Source organism: Balaenoptera acutorostrata, chromosome 11, assembly GCF_949987535.1.
Source record: "Balaenoptera acutorostrata chromosome 11, mBalAcu1.1, whole genome shotgun sequence".
NCBI classification, from domain to species: domain Eukaryota; kingdom Metazoa; phylum Chordata; class Mammalia; order Artiodactyla; family Balaenopteridae; genus Balaenoptera; species Balaenoptera acutorostrata.
In genome coordinates, this window is record NC_080074.1 from 3,353,222 (window position 1) to 3,368,181 (window position 14,960).

The 14,960-nt window shown below is 56.9% G+C and overlaps 1 protein-coding gene across 1 annotated transcript in view; it reads left to right on the top strand.

The window, feature by feature from the left end:
• The window catches only part of CERK (ceramide kinase), a 52,645-nt gene that overhangs the window by 32,824 nt on the left and 4,861 nt on the right, over positions 1-14,960 (top strand). The window contains exons 7-12 of the mRNA XM_057556530.1: positions 1,742-1,887; positions 7,107-7,181; positions 8,078-8,230; positions 12,336-12,441; positions 13,730-13,806; positions 14,514-14,719. Coding sequence (XP_057412513.1) covers positions 1,742-1,887; positions 7,107-7,181; positions 8,078-8,230; positions 12,336-12,441; positions 13,730-13,806; positions 14,514-14,719 — 763 coding nt within the window. The remainder of the gene's footprint in view (positions 1-1,741; positions 1,888-7,106; positions 7,182-8,077; positions 8,231-12,335; positions 12,442-13,729; positions 13,807-14,513; positions 14,720-14,960) is intronic.

Below are 14,960 nucleotides of genomic sequence, written 5' to 3' on the forward strand. Positions count from 1 at the left end.
GGAGGCACCGGCCCCGAGTGTGACTCTGCATCTGTGTTGCGTCTGTGCCTGCTGGCGTGTCAGCTCCTGGAGAGCCGGCGCCTCTGCCTTGTGCACAGCGGCCCCCCGCGCCTGGCACAGGGCTGGCGCGTGGCAGGTGCTCGGCGAATGAGCAGACGAGGCTGGGGAAAGGTGGTGAGGATCCCCGGAAAGCTTGTACCTAGATGTCCTATAGGCTCGGGTGTTTTGGAAAGATAACTTTTGTTTTAATTTATTTATTTTGTTTATTTATTTTTGGCTGCGTTGGGTCTTTGTTGCTGTGCGCGGGCTTTCTCTAGTTGTGGCGAGCGGGGGCTACTCTTCATTGCAGTGCGCGGGCTTCCCGTTGCGGTGGCTTCTCTTGTTGCGGAGCACGGGCTCTAGGCACGCGGGCTTCAGTAGTTGTGGCGCACGGGCTCAGTAGTTGTGGCTCTTGGGTCTAGAGCGCAGGCTTAGTAGTTGTGGCGCACGGCTTAGTTGCTCCACGGCATGTGGGATCTTCCCGGACCAGGGCTCGAACCCGTGTCCCCTGCATTGGCAGGCGGATTCTTAACCACTGCGCCACCAGGGAAGCCCCGGAAAGATACTCTTGAAAGCGGCGTGGCAAGTAGCAAGGAGGATTGGACCCAAGGAGGCTGGCAGAGGTTATGGGTCTCGGGCAGGAGCTGGCTGGACAGTGGCAGAGGTTATGGGTTTTGGGCAGGAGCTGGCTGGACAGTGGCAGAGGTTATGGGTCTCGGGCAGGAGCTGGCTGGACAGTGGCAGAGGTTATGGGTCTCGGGCAGGAGCTGGCTGGACAGTGGCAGAGGCAGAGGGGCTGCTCTCCAGGACGTGTGGGGGAGAATCGGCTGGTCCCCGTGACCGAGTCCTCACCAAGCGTCATCAGGCAATGAGATGAGCTGAAGCAGGTTTTGGTGTGGGGGATGTCAGTGGAGCTGTGGGCCCCCTCCAGTCGGGTCAGCGTGAAGGCTGGGGGGCAGCCAAGGACTGGACGCCAAGCTTTGTGACCAGGCGTGGCGGCGTCCTGAGTGTCCCTGCGCCCCATCCCAGGGCCCCAAGAAGGCTCTAGGGTCTCAAGTGGGCGACTGTGCCGCTGGGGACCTCAGGCAGTGTGAAGAGCCTCCCTGGAGGGAAGGGTCAGGGAGGTGGATTAGGGTCACACGGCGGGAGTGGGTCTTGAGTGGGGGAGGGGTGGCGGGAGCATCAGGGAGGGAGGAAGCCACGTGTCACCTGCCCCAGAGGCCGAGTTCCTGGAGACCCTATTCAGGGGCTGGAAGGCAGAGGGGAGAAATCTGTTGAGGTCATGTTTTGTCTGCTTATTTTTCGTCAGCCTCGCCTGCTAGGGAAGGAAGGGGCCTTCTCTGCAGCTTGGCCCCAGGCCCTGCCCTTCACCCGGTCCCCCAGGCCCTGCCCTTCACCCGGTCCCCCAGGCCCTGCCCTTCACCTGGTCCCCCAGGCCCTGCCCTTCTCGACCTGTCAGCGCCTGGCCGTGTGGCTGCGGTGGGCATCAGGAGCCTCTCCCTGCAGGGCTTGGACGCAGACACGGAGGGTCTGAAGAGGTCTGCCGCTGGAGCGGGGAGTGAGCTGAGACGGGTGGGGACTGTGCCGGCCGACGGGGCACGGGCACCGCTGCGGCCTGGGTGGCGGCTCGGAGGCCAGCGCAGGAGGGGGCTGGCGGCGCGGGGCGGGTGCTGAGGGCCTGACGCCTGTGCTCCTCCCGCAGCGTCGTCTGTGTGGGCGGAGACGGCATGTTCAGCGAGGTCCTGCACGGCCTGGTGGGCAGGACGCAGAGGGACGCCGGCGTGGACCAGGACCAGCCCCGGGCGGCGCTCGTGCCCAGCCCGCTGAGGATCGGTATCATCCCTGCGGGTACGCGGCCGGGAGGGGTTGCCCTTGGGTCTTCCTGAGGCTCGTCCCTTATTTCAGGCGAGCTCTTCTCTCCACGCACCTGACACAGGACCGCCGCTGCGTGCGGGAAGGGGTCCTGCCGTCCCCCCCGGACGCCTGCTTCCTGCCAGGCGCTGGGGGCACGGTCCTGGCTCTCGAAGGGATGGCCGTTTGGCAGTGGGGGGGATGGGGGAGGCGCAGAGCACAGTGCAGGAGAAGGGGAGCGTGGGGAGCAGGCGGTGTCCTGGAAGAAGTGACCGGTACCCGGGGCTGGGGGCCGGGCGTCGGGGCGGGAGGCCTCGGGGTGTGAGCGGGACAGGGGCCGGCCGTGCCGCGTCCTGAGGTGGCCGGCTCGGCGTGTTGGTGTCTCCGGGAAGCACCCAGCTCTTAGGAGAATCACAGCGTTAAGCTGGCCGGTGGCAGGGTGGGTGGGGTGAAGCCGGGGCTCTGCAGACCACCCAGCGGAAGGAGGCACCCTCCTCACCCTGTGTCTGGGCCACAGCGGCAGGGACCCTGGCAGGTCGGGTTCGGGTGGACATCCGCATTCTCTGATGGCTCTGAGAATGGTGCTGTCACCCCATTTTCTGGGTGACGATGCGGGGTGCCAGGGTCAGGTTGCATGGCTGCCCAGAAGGGCGCGGACAGTGGGGCTCGGAGGCTGCTCTGCCCCGCGGGAAGGTCTGTCCTTCCCCACCTGGCCGGGTGCTGTCTGTGTGTTAAGGATGTTCCCCTCAGTGGGTCACATGTTTTCCAACTTCTCTGCCAGGTTAGGCTTTTGTCCTTGAATCTTGTACATGGTGTGTCTGGACTACGTGAATTTTATTTTTCTACGTTCTAATCCGTGTTTCCTTTATGCCTCTTGTCACCATTTGCCCGTGTGGCTCTGATACCTAAAACCCTGGGCTATTAAAATGGTTGAAGGGCGCAAGAGCTCAGGCTGACGCCGCACAGCGGGAGTGCGCCTGGCAGATGCCCTGCTTCTCCGCGGCCTGGCATGGACCGGGTCTTGCTGTGGAGCTCAGCAGACACACGGACCCGCGTGGCAGGAGAGGGTCTCCAGCAGTGGGGCAGGGTAGAGGAGGCGCCGCTGGCGTGGGTCTGGGTGAGGGGCTCGGAGGGGCTCCTCCCGGGGGGTCCCAGGAGCCTCCCTGAGAGGTGATGGGTGAGGGGCCGGGCGCAGAGTGACACACGCCAAGGGTCCCCTGGGGCAGCGGGCGGCCATGGGAATAGCCGTGAGCTCAGGCGGGGGGCTAGAGGGACTGGGGAAAGGCCCTGGGTCAGGCCCTCATCTAGAGGGCCGCGCGTGAGACCACCCTCTACGTTCCGTTCTAGGGCAGTGGCGGGTGGGCTGCCCGGGTCCTGGGTGGACGCTGGACATCGGGTGTACGGTCGGCTGTGACTCGGGCACAGTTTCAGTGGCAGAGCCAGCAGGACTTGGCAAATCGGATGGCGCAGCCAGTCCGAGCCCCCCAGCAGGACCCCCCCAGCACCGGGCTGTGGGCGCTGGCCTTGGAGCTCAGGGACAGTGTGTCGGGGTTCGGAGCTGGGTGGTCCCGCCTGGGCCTGCTCAGGTCTCAGGAAGGCCGGCACAGCGGGAGCGGGGAGACAGCAGTGCCCAGACTGTGCTTGCAAGGAGAAGGGCGCATGCCCGCTGCCTCTGCCCTGGGCCGGGTGACACAGCTTCCGGGAGGGCCGCCTCCCAGGCGGGGCCTCGAGGAGGGGGAGGCTGCAGGTGGCTCTGGGGCACAGGGACTGGGGGTCAGGGGGCTCCTGATGCCCGAGATAAACCAGATCTTAGGTCTGAGCTGGTGCTCCCTCTGGGTTAAAGTCTTCACCGCACAGAGGTAACTGGGGACTTACGTTGTCCCCAGAGGGAGCAATAAGCTGTTGGAAGCAGACTGAATGTTAAACAAGCGAGAAGTGGTGTTTCGGGGACGAAGAAGAATCAGACGTTCTCCTGCCCTGAAGCGGCTGTCTGCGGGTGCCCGGCGCCCCGGCCGCCAGCCCAAAGCATAGGGGTCCACAGCTCGCAGACGCCCCGCGCTCCGTCCGTCCGTTCCCTCGGTGGGTCCTCGTGCGTACATTCTGCTGGCCTCCTGTGGGCCGGCCTCGCTGTGGGCCTTGCGAGGAAACAAGGCGGAGACGCAGGGAGTCCAGGGGGAGAGGCAGGTGATTAGCATGAAACGGAGAGAACAGAGCAGTGGGGCCCGGGGGAGCATGGTCCAGACGGGCGCAGGGGGCCTTTCACGTGTGATCCCACTCAGAGGCCTGAAGGGCGGGGACAGCGCCCTGCATCTGGGGCACGATGTTCTAGGCAGGAGGAGCGGCACAGGCGATGGCCCTGAGGCAGGAACAGGCTTGGCTGTGGGTGGTGCAGACGTGAGCATCGTGCGTGAGAGGCAGAGTGGAGGTGGGAGCTGCAGGGAGGCGGGTGGGGAGGTGGCCCGTGAAGGATGCTGAGCAGGGAGGAAGCTGAGCTGAGTACCTTCTTTAAAAATCTGATTTTTCAGCAAAATAACCCCTGAAACCTACTAGAAACTCGGTTCACTTGCGCTATTTGTTGCCCTAAGGACTTGGGTAACAGTGAATGCGTGTCCCCCAGCCCAGGGCAGGCCCCACTGAGCCCTCTGCTTTTTTCTGTAGAGTTCAGGTGCCTGTAGGTTCTGCGCCATCTCACACACTCAGTGGAAGTGTTTGCGGTTAGTTCCTAGTGAATGAACTCGGAAAAGTGGGCCACGTCCAGCCCAGCCCGCTAGAGCCGGCGGTTTCCCCCACGTGCGGCCCAAGACTGACCGACTGACCAGTGGCCTTCAGCCTGTCCCTGTCCTGCCCGCTGTTCCCACACGAGGTGCCTCTCGAGCAGCTTCTATGACAAGATGCTGTCGTTGAGATGGGTCATCAAAAAGGGCCCGTCTTTGTTGTGGCTGTAAAAAGGATGATGCAGCAGGTCAGAAGTGCTGGGGGTTTTTTCCCTACTCGAGACAGATCCCTTTATGAGACTTTCAACTTGATTCTAACATGTGTTTAATAGAGCAGTTAGATTCTAGATAGACCCACAAATAAAGAGGGATTTTAAAGGTCAAAAGGACATGGTGCAAAGTGCAGACCACTCGTTTCTTCATTTTTATTTGAGATCACTGCTGAATTTCTACTGATTAAAAGATTGCTGAATATACAAGTTATATCTGATAAAATGCAGGGGAGGGGACTTCCCTGGTGGCGCAGTGGTTAAGAATCCGCCTGCCAATGCAGGGAACTCGGGTTCGAGCCCTGGTCCGGGAAGATCCCACATGCCGCGGAGCAACTAAGCCCGTGTGCCACAACTACTGAGCCCACGCGCCACAACTACTGAAGCCCGCATGCCTAGAGCCCGTGTTCCGCAACAAGAGAAGCCACTGCAACGAGAAGCCCATGCACCGCAACGAAGAGTAGCCCCCGCTCGCCGCAACTAGAGAAAGCTCACGCGCAGCAACGAAGACCCAAGGCGGCCAAAAATAAAAATAAAATAATTAATTAATTTTTTAAAAAATGCAGGGGATGTTGGATGTCTGATCAGTTTTTGTTCTAAAGGATGGTTTGTGAAGAAAGTAAACAGTGCGGTAGGCACGTAAGGGGAGCAAGTGGGCTCTGGAAATTCTGGGAAGTTCTAGGGATATGAAGATGTGCTTCAAGTTAATTTCATGGCTCTTTTATAGTTTATTTTGTCAGAAATGTTTATACCCGTTATTCGGGTACCCTCAGAAAAATAAGGGTGTGGAAGATAGTCTGAAACCATGTCGTTTTCCTTAAATACTGTTAATTCCATTTTAAGAATTAGTCACTCCTATAATCTTAAATGTTCATTTAAACCGTTTTACTTTTCGGCTCATTTTTGGAATGAGATGTCATTCAAGTCTTCAGGTTAAGATTAACAGAAAAGAAAAACATACATATTAAAAATATATGCATCTGTATGTGTTTATATAAGTTTCCGACCATAAGAAGGCATATGTTAGCCTAAATAGTTAAGAGGCTTCTACTCTGATCTCAGACTGGACCAGATTCTGTTGCTCTAAGAGGTGACAAACACTGCGTGCGATCCAGCGCGTCTATTTAGAACCATGGACTTTCAGGCTCCACTTAGGCTGAGGGCCTTATAGAATGTTCTGGGGCCTGAGGGCACAGCATCTGGATCCTGCCTGCGGCCAGAGCTTGTGTGCCTGCTAACAGGATGGTTATTCCCTGATGGGCCTCAACCTGCGTTGGTTGTGTGTCTGAGGCAGCATTTATGGTGCAATTCTGGATGCCGTCAGAGTTTATTTTTGGGAAATCTAGACTAGGGTTTTCGGCTATTCAGCAGACGTGTTAAAATTCAGATCGCTCAGCCCCATCCCAAACCTACTGAGTCAGGATCTCGGGGGTGGGGCGGGGCTCAGGAATCTGTTATAAATAAGCACCCGGGAGATTTTCTGCCCACTCAGGTGGAGAACAGAGACGTTGGTGACGACCCAGTTAGAACCAGGACAGACCGAGGGAGGACCCGTAGTATCACTGCCGTGCCCTCGGGATCCAGGCGCGAGCTGGGTGCGCTGAGGTCGCCTCCACTGTACAGACGGGGGGTGGGCAGGAGGAGGGAGAGCCCCGGCCGAGCCCGTGGGGGTCAGAGCGGGTCCCGCTGGCCCCTCACGCCTGTCAGCCTGCAGCTGCTGCGCCCTCGTGACCCAGGGGCGGGCCGAGGCTCCGGGTCTCTCGCCGCGCACAGGTCTGCGGTGCTTTTTCTGTGACCTCCACGAGCTGTCCTTGCTTTGCAGGCACTTCCCCGCCGCAGAGTCCCTTTGGTCTTGAGGTCTGGAGCCCCAGGGCTGCTGCCCGCCTTTGTGGCAGCCAGGAGCGGGGACACCGTGCAGAGCGCTGAGCCGCGCGCCCTGGCGCCCCGCTGCCACCGCTGCAGGGACCTCCCAGGGGCCCCGCCCCCCGGACGGGCTCGGGAGGGGTCTCTGAACCCTCTGTGAGGAGCTGGCTGGCTGCTGGTAGTCAAGGTCAATCTCAGTGTTCTTGATGAATCAACCTCAGCGACTAACTCTCTAGGCAAACGGAGTTTATTCCTTCTTATTTACTCCAGGGCCATGGAAGAAACGGAAGAGCTCACCACTCATGCACTTGGAAACACGCTAGGATCTTAAGCGATTGTAGTGACATTAAGGACCTTTCCCCCCCTTTAGGGTCGACAGACTGTGTGTGTTACTCAACGGTTGGCACGAACGACGCGGAGACCTCGGCTCTGCACATCGTCGTGGGTGGGTGCCTCTCTCAGCGCCGCACTTGGCTTGCCCCATCCCAGGTCCCCGGGCACACGCAGGTGTCGGTCCACCTCGCCGTGCGGGTGCCCGTCCGTCCGCCAGCAGGGCCCTGGCTGCCACCCTTCCCTGCCACTTCCCATCCCGTCCAGCGGGGTGACCTTCAGAAACAGAAGCGCTGCTCTGCTCAGAACCCTCTGGTGCCCTCCCCAGAGCATTGGGGGTGCCCGGCACCTGCGCCCCGGTGGTTCTCCGTGGCGTCCCCTGCGCTGGCCCGGTGCTCCTCTGCCCCGACACGCCCGCGCCCTCATCTGGAGCCCTGCTGTCAGCCCTCATCCCTGCTCGGGACTTGGCCCCTTGTCGCGCTGCAGGGACAGGCCTCCCCAGTCACCCCCCGCCCTCCCCGCTCCTCTAGAAAGCGCGCCCCCCGGGGTCGGAGGCCCCAGGCTGCGGGTAGCGCTGCTCGGAGCTGCCAGGCGCCGCCAGGGCACCCGTGTGGCTCCTCTGCCCGTCCTCGTCCCTGCTGGCCGTGCTACTCGCGTGTCGGCCACAGTCACGGAGGGCTGTGTTCACAGATGGTACACGTGTGATTTTACACTTGAGAATGCCAGGCGCCTTTTCCTCCTTCCTTTCACTTAGTGGCGTTCAGCGAGCTTCACGGTCACATTGTTTTCCCCTCCTTACGGAACCGCTTTCCAAGCCCGTTTTGGAAATTTGAGTCAAATTTAGTCACTTGGGTCGCGAGCAGGAGGCCGGGCACCCCGGGAGAACAGACCACGGCCTCGACTGCCTTCTGCCTATTCTCGCGCTTTAATTCGCGGCTCCGTCACAGCCACCGGGCGCTGTGCAGGGGGCAGGCGGAGGGGCGCGGGCTCCACCCTGGCTTCTCTCCGCAGGGGACTCGCTGGCCATGGACGTGTCCTCTGTGCATCACAACAGCACGCTGCTGCGGTACTCGGTGTCCCTGCTGGGCTACGGCTTCTATGGGGACATCATCAAGGACAGCGAGAGGAAGCGGTGGATGGGTCTCGTCAGATACGACTTCTCAGGTAACTCAGAGTAACATGCCGGGAGCTTCCACACACGGCCTCCGCCTCGCTCCAGGTGGGGCCTCGTTCACAGACGGAAACCAAGGGGCGCGAGTCTGACGGGTCCCGGGTGCCCGGAGAACCGCTGCTGTCGGTCACAGGCCAGTTCTCACATCTGCTCAGAGCTGGAACGAGGAGGAATGGGGTCGATCCCAGATCATACAAACGAGAGACGGTCTGCACTTTCAGGTTATGTGCAACACCACCCTTTCAGCCTTCAAATGCGTTTAAATGCAGAAAAAAAGTTTGAAAGGATGTAGGATTCAAAGTTTGACACTTGTTGCTGAGATGAATTCCTTGGCTGTATTTATTTATTTATTTGCAGGGACTTATAGTACTATTTTATTTTATTTTTTAACATCTTTATTGGAATATAATTGCTTTACAATGTTGTGTTAGTTTCCGCTGTATGACAAAGTGAATCAGCCATATGCATAAATATATCCCCATATCTCCTCCCTCTTGCGTCTCCCTCCCACCCTCCCTATCCCACCCCTCTGGGTGGTCACAAAGCACAAGCTGATCTCCCTGTGCTATGCGGCTGCTTCCCACTAGCTATCTGTTTTACATTCGGTAGGGTATATATGTCAGTGCTACTCTCTCACTTCACCCCAGCTTACCCATCCCCCTCCCCATGTCCTCAAGTCCATTCTCTACATCTGCGTCTTTATTCCTGTCCTGCCCCTAGGTGCTTCAGGACCTTTTTTTTTTTTTTTTTTAGATTCCATATATATGTGTTAGCATACGGTATTTGTTTTTCTCTTTCTGACTTACTTAACTCTGTGTGACAGACTCTAGGTCCATCCACCTCACTACAAATACCTCAATTTCGTTCCTTTTTATGGCTGAGTAATATTCCATTGTATATATGTGCCTCATCTTCTTTATCCATTCATCTGTCGATGGACACTTAGGTTGCTTCCATGTCCTGGCTATTGTAACTAGTGCTGCAGTGAACATTGGGGTACATGACTCTTTTTGAATTATGGTTTTCTCTGGGCATATGCCCAGTAGTGGGATTGCTGGGTCGTATGGTAGTTCTATTTTTAGTTTTTTAAGGAACCTCCATACTGTTCTCCATAGTGGCTGTATCAATTTACGTTCCCTCCAACAGTGCAGGAGGGTTCCCTTTTCTCCACACCCTCTCCAGCATTTGTTGTCTGTAGATTTTGTGACGATGGCTTGGCTGTATTTAATGAGTGTCATTTCTCTGGTCACTGCCCTGTGTCGGTCACTTTTGGGTAAATTTACAGGCACACCTTTGGAGATATTTAGGGTTCAGTTCCAGACCACCTTAAGAAAGCAAATATCAAAATAAAGCAAGTCACACGAATTTTTTGCATTCCCAGTGCATATAAAAGTTATGTTTAGGCTATACTGTAGTCTGTTAAGTGTGCAATAGCATTATGTCTAAAAAAAGATACATACCTTAATTTAAAAATACTTCATGGTTAAAAAGTGCTCCCCATCACCTGCACCTTCAGTAAGTCGTAATCTTTGTGCTGGGTCTTGCCTTGATGCAGACGGCTGCTGACGGATCAGGGTCGGGGGTGCTGAGGGCTGTGGGGGGGCCGCCGCGATGCCTTGAAATACGACAGCAGTGAAGTTGGCTGCATCAGTTGACTCTTCCTTTCAGGAACGATTGCTCTGTAGCCTGCAGTGAAATTTGATAGCACTTTCCCCACAGTAGAACTTCTTTCAAAAGTGGAGTCAGTCCTCTCAGACCCTGCTGCTGCTTTATCAGCTAAGTTTACGTCATATTCTACATCCTTTGCTGTCATTTTAACAACCTCCTCAGCATCTTCACCAGGGTAGATTCCGTCTCAAGAAACCGCTCTCTTTGCTCATCCATAAGAAGCAGCTCCTCGTCCATTAACGTTTTACCATGAGATGCAGCAGTCCGGTCCCATCTTCAGGCTCCACTTCTTTTCTTTTTTTTTTTAACTTTTTTTTTAACTTTTATAAATTTATTTATTTTATTTTTGGCTGCATTGGGTCTTTGTTGCTGCGTGTGGGCTTTCTCTAGTTGCTGCGAGCAGGGGCTGCTCTTCATTGTGGTGCTCTGGCTTCTCATTGCAGTGGCTTCTCTTGTTGCAGAGCTCAGGCTCTAGGTGCGCGGGCTTCAGTAGTTGTGGCACATGGGCTCAGTAGTTGTGGCTCGCGGGCTCTAGGGCGCAGGCTCAGTAGCTGTGGTGCACAGGCTTAGCTGCTCCGCGGCATGTGGGATCTTCCCGGACCAGGGCTCGAACCTGTGTCCCCTGCATTGGCAGGCAGATTCTTAACCACTGCGCCACCGGGGAAGCCCCAGGCTCCACTTCTGATTCTAGTTCTCTTGCTGTTTCCACCACATCTGCAGTGACTTCCTCCACTGAGGTCTGAACCCCTCCAAGTCATCCAGGAGGGTTGGAATCAACTTGTTCCAAACTCCTGTTAATGTTGATATTTTGACCTCTTCCCATGAGTCATCCCAGATGTTCTTAATGGCATCTGGATGGTGAAGGTTTTTGGTTTACTTTGCCCAGATCCATGAGAGAAATTACTGTCTGTGGCAACTATAGCCTTACAAAATGTATTTCTTAAGGAATAAGACTTGGAAGTTGAAATGGGGACTTCCCTGGTGGCACAGTGGTTAAGAATCCACCTGCCAATGCAGGGGACACGGGTTCGAGCCCTGGTCCGGGAAGATCCCATATGCTGTGGAGCAACTAAGCCCGTGCGCCACAACTACTGAGCCTGCACTCTGGAGCCCGTGAGCCGCAACTACTGAGCCCACGCGCCACAACGACAGAAGCCCACGCGCCTAGAGCCCGTGCTCCGCAACAAGAGAAGCCACTGCAGTGAGAAGGGCACACACAGCAATGAAGAGCAGAGAAAGCCTGCACATAGCAACGAAGACCCAACACACCAAAAATAAATAAATGAATTAATTTTTTAAAAAAAAGAAAAGAAAGTTGAAATGACTCCTTGATCCATGGGCTGCAGAATGAATGTTGTGTTGTCAGGCATGAAAACAATGTGAATCTCGCCCATCTCCCTCAGAGCTCTCGGGTGACCAGGTGCATTGTCACTGAGCAGTAACATTTTGAAAGAAATCTTTTTTTCTGAGCAGTAGGTCTCAACAGTGGGCTTAAAATAGTTAATCATGTTGTAAATAGATGTGTTTATAAACAGGCTTTGTTGTTCCATTTACAGAGCACAGGCAGAGTGGATTTAGCATAATTCTTAAGGGCCCCAGGATCTTCAGATGGTAAAGGAGCACTGGCTTCAACTTCAAGCCACCAGCTGCATTAGCCCCTAACACAAGAGGCTCAGCCTGTCCTCTGAAGCTTTGAAGCCAGGCAGCGACCTCTCCTCTCTAGCTGGGAGAGTCCTGCATGGCCTCTTCTTCCGGGAGAAGTGTGTCCTCTGCACTGGGAATCTGTCGTTTGGTGGAGCCGCCTCCGTGAATGACCTTAGCTAGGTCTTCTGGCTCGCCGGCTGCAGCTTCCACACCAGCCCTCGCTGCTTCCCCTTGCGCTTCGATGTTCTGGAGGCGGCTTCTCTCCTTCAGCCTCGTGAACCAACCTCTGCTCGCTTCACACGCTGCTTCTGCAGCCTCCTCACCTCTCTCAGCCTTGGCGTGCTGGGGGTGCAGGCGGCTCGACAGACAGCCTGCCACAGCTTCCCAGAGGGGCCGCCACGGCCTGGGGGCAGTGCCGCCTGGTCTTTGTCCTGAGTTCCTCCACGACACCAAAGTTGTGGACGACGGGGTCAAGCCTGGGGGTGCGTTGGGGGCTTCACAGGGCGGAACCTGCAGGCCACGTCGTCGAGGCCACGACGAGGGGTCACTGGTGGCCAAGACGTCCCCTTTGCCAGTGTGGAAGGCAGCCCTGGCGGCCGGGAGCCTGCAGTCCTCTGTGATGGTGGTGGCAGCTCAGCCTGAAGTGGGAGGGGGCCGTGTCCTCCTGCAGACGCTCTGTCCCCAGGCGGGTGCCCTGCGCCCACGCTTTGCAGAAGCTGACGGCACGGTCTCCTGCGCAGGCAGTGGTGCATGTGGGTGTGTCTCTCCGTCTCGCTCTGTTCTCAGGTTTGAAGACCTTCCTCTCCCATCACTGCTACGAAGGGACAGTGTCCTTCCTGCCAGCACAGCACACGGTGGGCTCCCCGAGGGACAGGAAACCCTGCCGGGCGGGGTAAGCACATCCCTTACGTGTGTTTCTGCTCAAACGATGAGATAGAAGCAGGACTGGCTGGGGTTTGCTCCTGCTGTGAAGTGAGTGGGCAGTACTTGGCAATGTAGACGGGAGGTGCTGGTTCCTCCTGACCAGCGGTCAGGGTCTCACGCACCCTGAGGGGGTCCCGCCGTGTCCCCCATGCTGGGTCCTGGGTCACGGGGCGGCCCAGGGTCAGATTTGGTCCCCGTCGTCTACCCAGCAGAGGGCTCACACCACGCCGTCTGCTCCGGTGCGGGGGTCCGCTGTCCCCCCCGCTGGGGATGTGAGAAATGACGAAGACGAGCCCCTTTATGGACAGGTCTGTGCGCGCCCTCGGGGCGCCCGTGGAGCTGGCTGGACGGGCCCCCCGTCCCCCCACTGGGTGGTCAGGAGAGGCCGATCCAGACCCCGGGCCAGCAGTGGGGGCCCCTCTGCGAGCCACGCTGCCTTGTCACCCTGTGTGTCCCCACCGTGCTCAACAGCGTGTGCCCGGGTTAACCTGGAACGAGTGTCAGGTTGGCCACCTGTACCCGCGGCCCGACAGCCTGCATCTTGTCCCTGCTCCTCAGTCTGAGGATGCGGAGAGGCTGTAGGGATTTGATGGACTCGGGGGTTTTCCTTCCTTCTTTAAGTCATTCAGACGTGGGCCCTTCCTTCCCCTGGTCCTCTCCTCCTTTAAGTGAAGAATTTGAGACCATAAAATCAAACAGTAAGAGGCATGGCCTCGCCACCTCAGTTGCTGATGAGCTAATTCCACCAGCAAAAGCCCCTGGCCCGTTCGACGGCCTGAATCCAGCGGTGCCCAGGACCGCAAACATCTGTGAGACCAACGACCAAGTCCCGCGATAGCTGCTCTGAGTCATTTACTTGCTTGTTACTGACTGGACCAGATCACCACTATGTTCCCTGTTTTGTGAAAGGGAACAAAGTCTCAGGCCGGGAATCCACGCTGGGATCTGCACCTTGTCCTTCGCTCCGTCTGCCGCCACCCCGGCGTCGGGGCCAAGCTCAGCCCGCTCCCCAGGGCCAACAGAAGGGCCTCATGGGATGCTGTTTGCTTTTTGTAATGTTTATCCATTTTCAAAACGGATATGTTGTCTGTGTAATTTCTAAGAGTGGATCTGATTCTGAGAACTCAAATTAATATGCAAACAAAATATTTTTAAGTGAAGCCTCTGAAAATTGCACTTCCTACTATATGAAAAGAATTGAAACGCTTTTGCAGCCTGTAGGTTCCAGACAAGGTGGTCATGTTCTCGTCCTCCAGGTGCTTTGTCTGCAGGCAGAGCAAGCAGCAGCTGGAGGCCGAGCAGAGAAGGTCGCTGTACGGCTTGGAGAGCACCGGTAACGTGGCGGGGCCGACGCGGCCGTGGCTGGACCTACAGTCCGGGGCCTCGGGTCTCGCCCCTCCTACCCCCGCCCCTTCTTGTCTGCAGGGGCACCTGCTTCCACTTCAGCTCCAGGCAGAGTGCGTGGTTGCCTTTGCCAGACTTTGGGGGAAAGGGGATTTTGTGGAAGGGCCCGTCTTGCCACGTCCCTCTGAACTACTGTTGGGGCGCCGGCCAGGCCCCTGTCCCTAGAGTGGCGCAGAACGGGGGTCAGCGAGTGGCCTTTTCGAGGGCTTAGAGGAAAGCAGTGGGCTCAGCAGTGCTCCAGAAACTATTCGTGGACGCTGAAATTTCAGTTTCACGTCATTTTCCCATGTCACAAAATACTTTCCTTTTGATTTTTTTTTCAACCATTTAAGAATGTAAAACCCATTCTTAGCTCACAGGCCACACCCAGTCAGGTAGGTGGTGGGCCAGATTTGGCGACCCCTGCTCTAGATCGTGGTCCCAAGTCCCAGGCGAGGGCCCGAGAAACAGCTCTGCCTCTCGGGAGGTGACTGCCGGGCACAGCGGTGGGCGCGGTTTTCTCTGTGTTGATGCTGAGAAGCGATCGCATGGTGCGTTTGTAGAGACGACCCCTCCCGGTCATCTCAGGACGCCCGCCTGCCCGGCTCGGATGTAACGGATTTAACGTAGCCTCTGCGATGCTTCTTCCTGCTTCAGAGGAGGTGGAAGAGTGGAAGGTCGTCTGCGGGCAGTTCCTGGCCATCAACGCCACCAACATGTCCTGTGCTTGTCCCCGGAGCCCCCAGGGGCTCTCCCCGGCCGCCCACCTGGGAGACGGGTCTTCCGACCTCATCCTCATCCGGAAGTGCTCCCGGTTCAACTTCCTGAGGTTTCTCGTCAGGCACACCAACCAGGGCGACCAGGTAAGGGCACCGCTGCTTCCACATGGCCTGCGTCGGCGGCCGCTTCTACCTGGGCGACCCCGATCTGTATGTTGTAGGATCGGCTGTGAATTCAAGGGGAAGAAGGACAGATTTTTCTGTTTGCATTTCACCCATTTTAAAGTCTTAGTCATAGTTATTCCTTGTAAAATCTCATTTAAAAATATAAAGTCTTTGAGCAGAGAAACTAGGAGGCGTGAATGTTTCTCTTCCTATTTAAAAA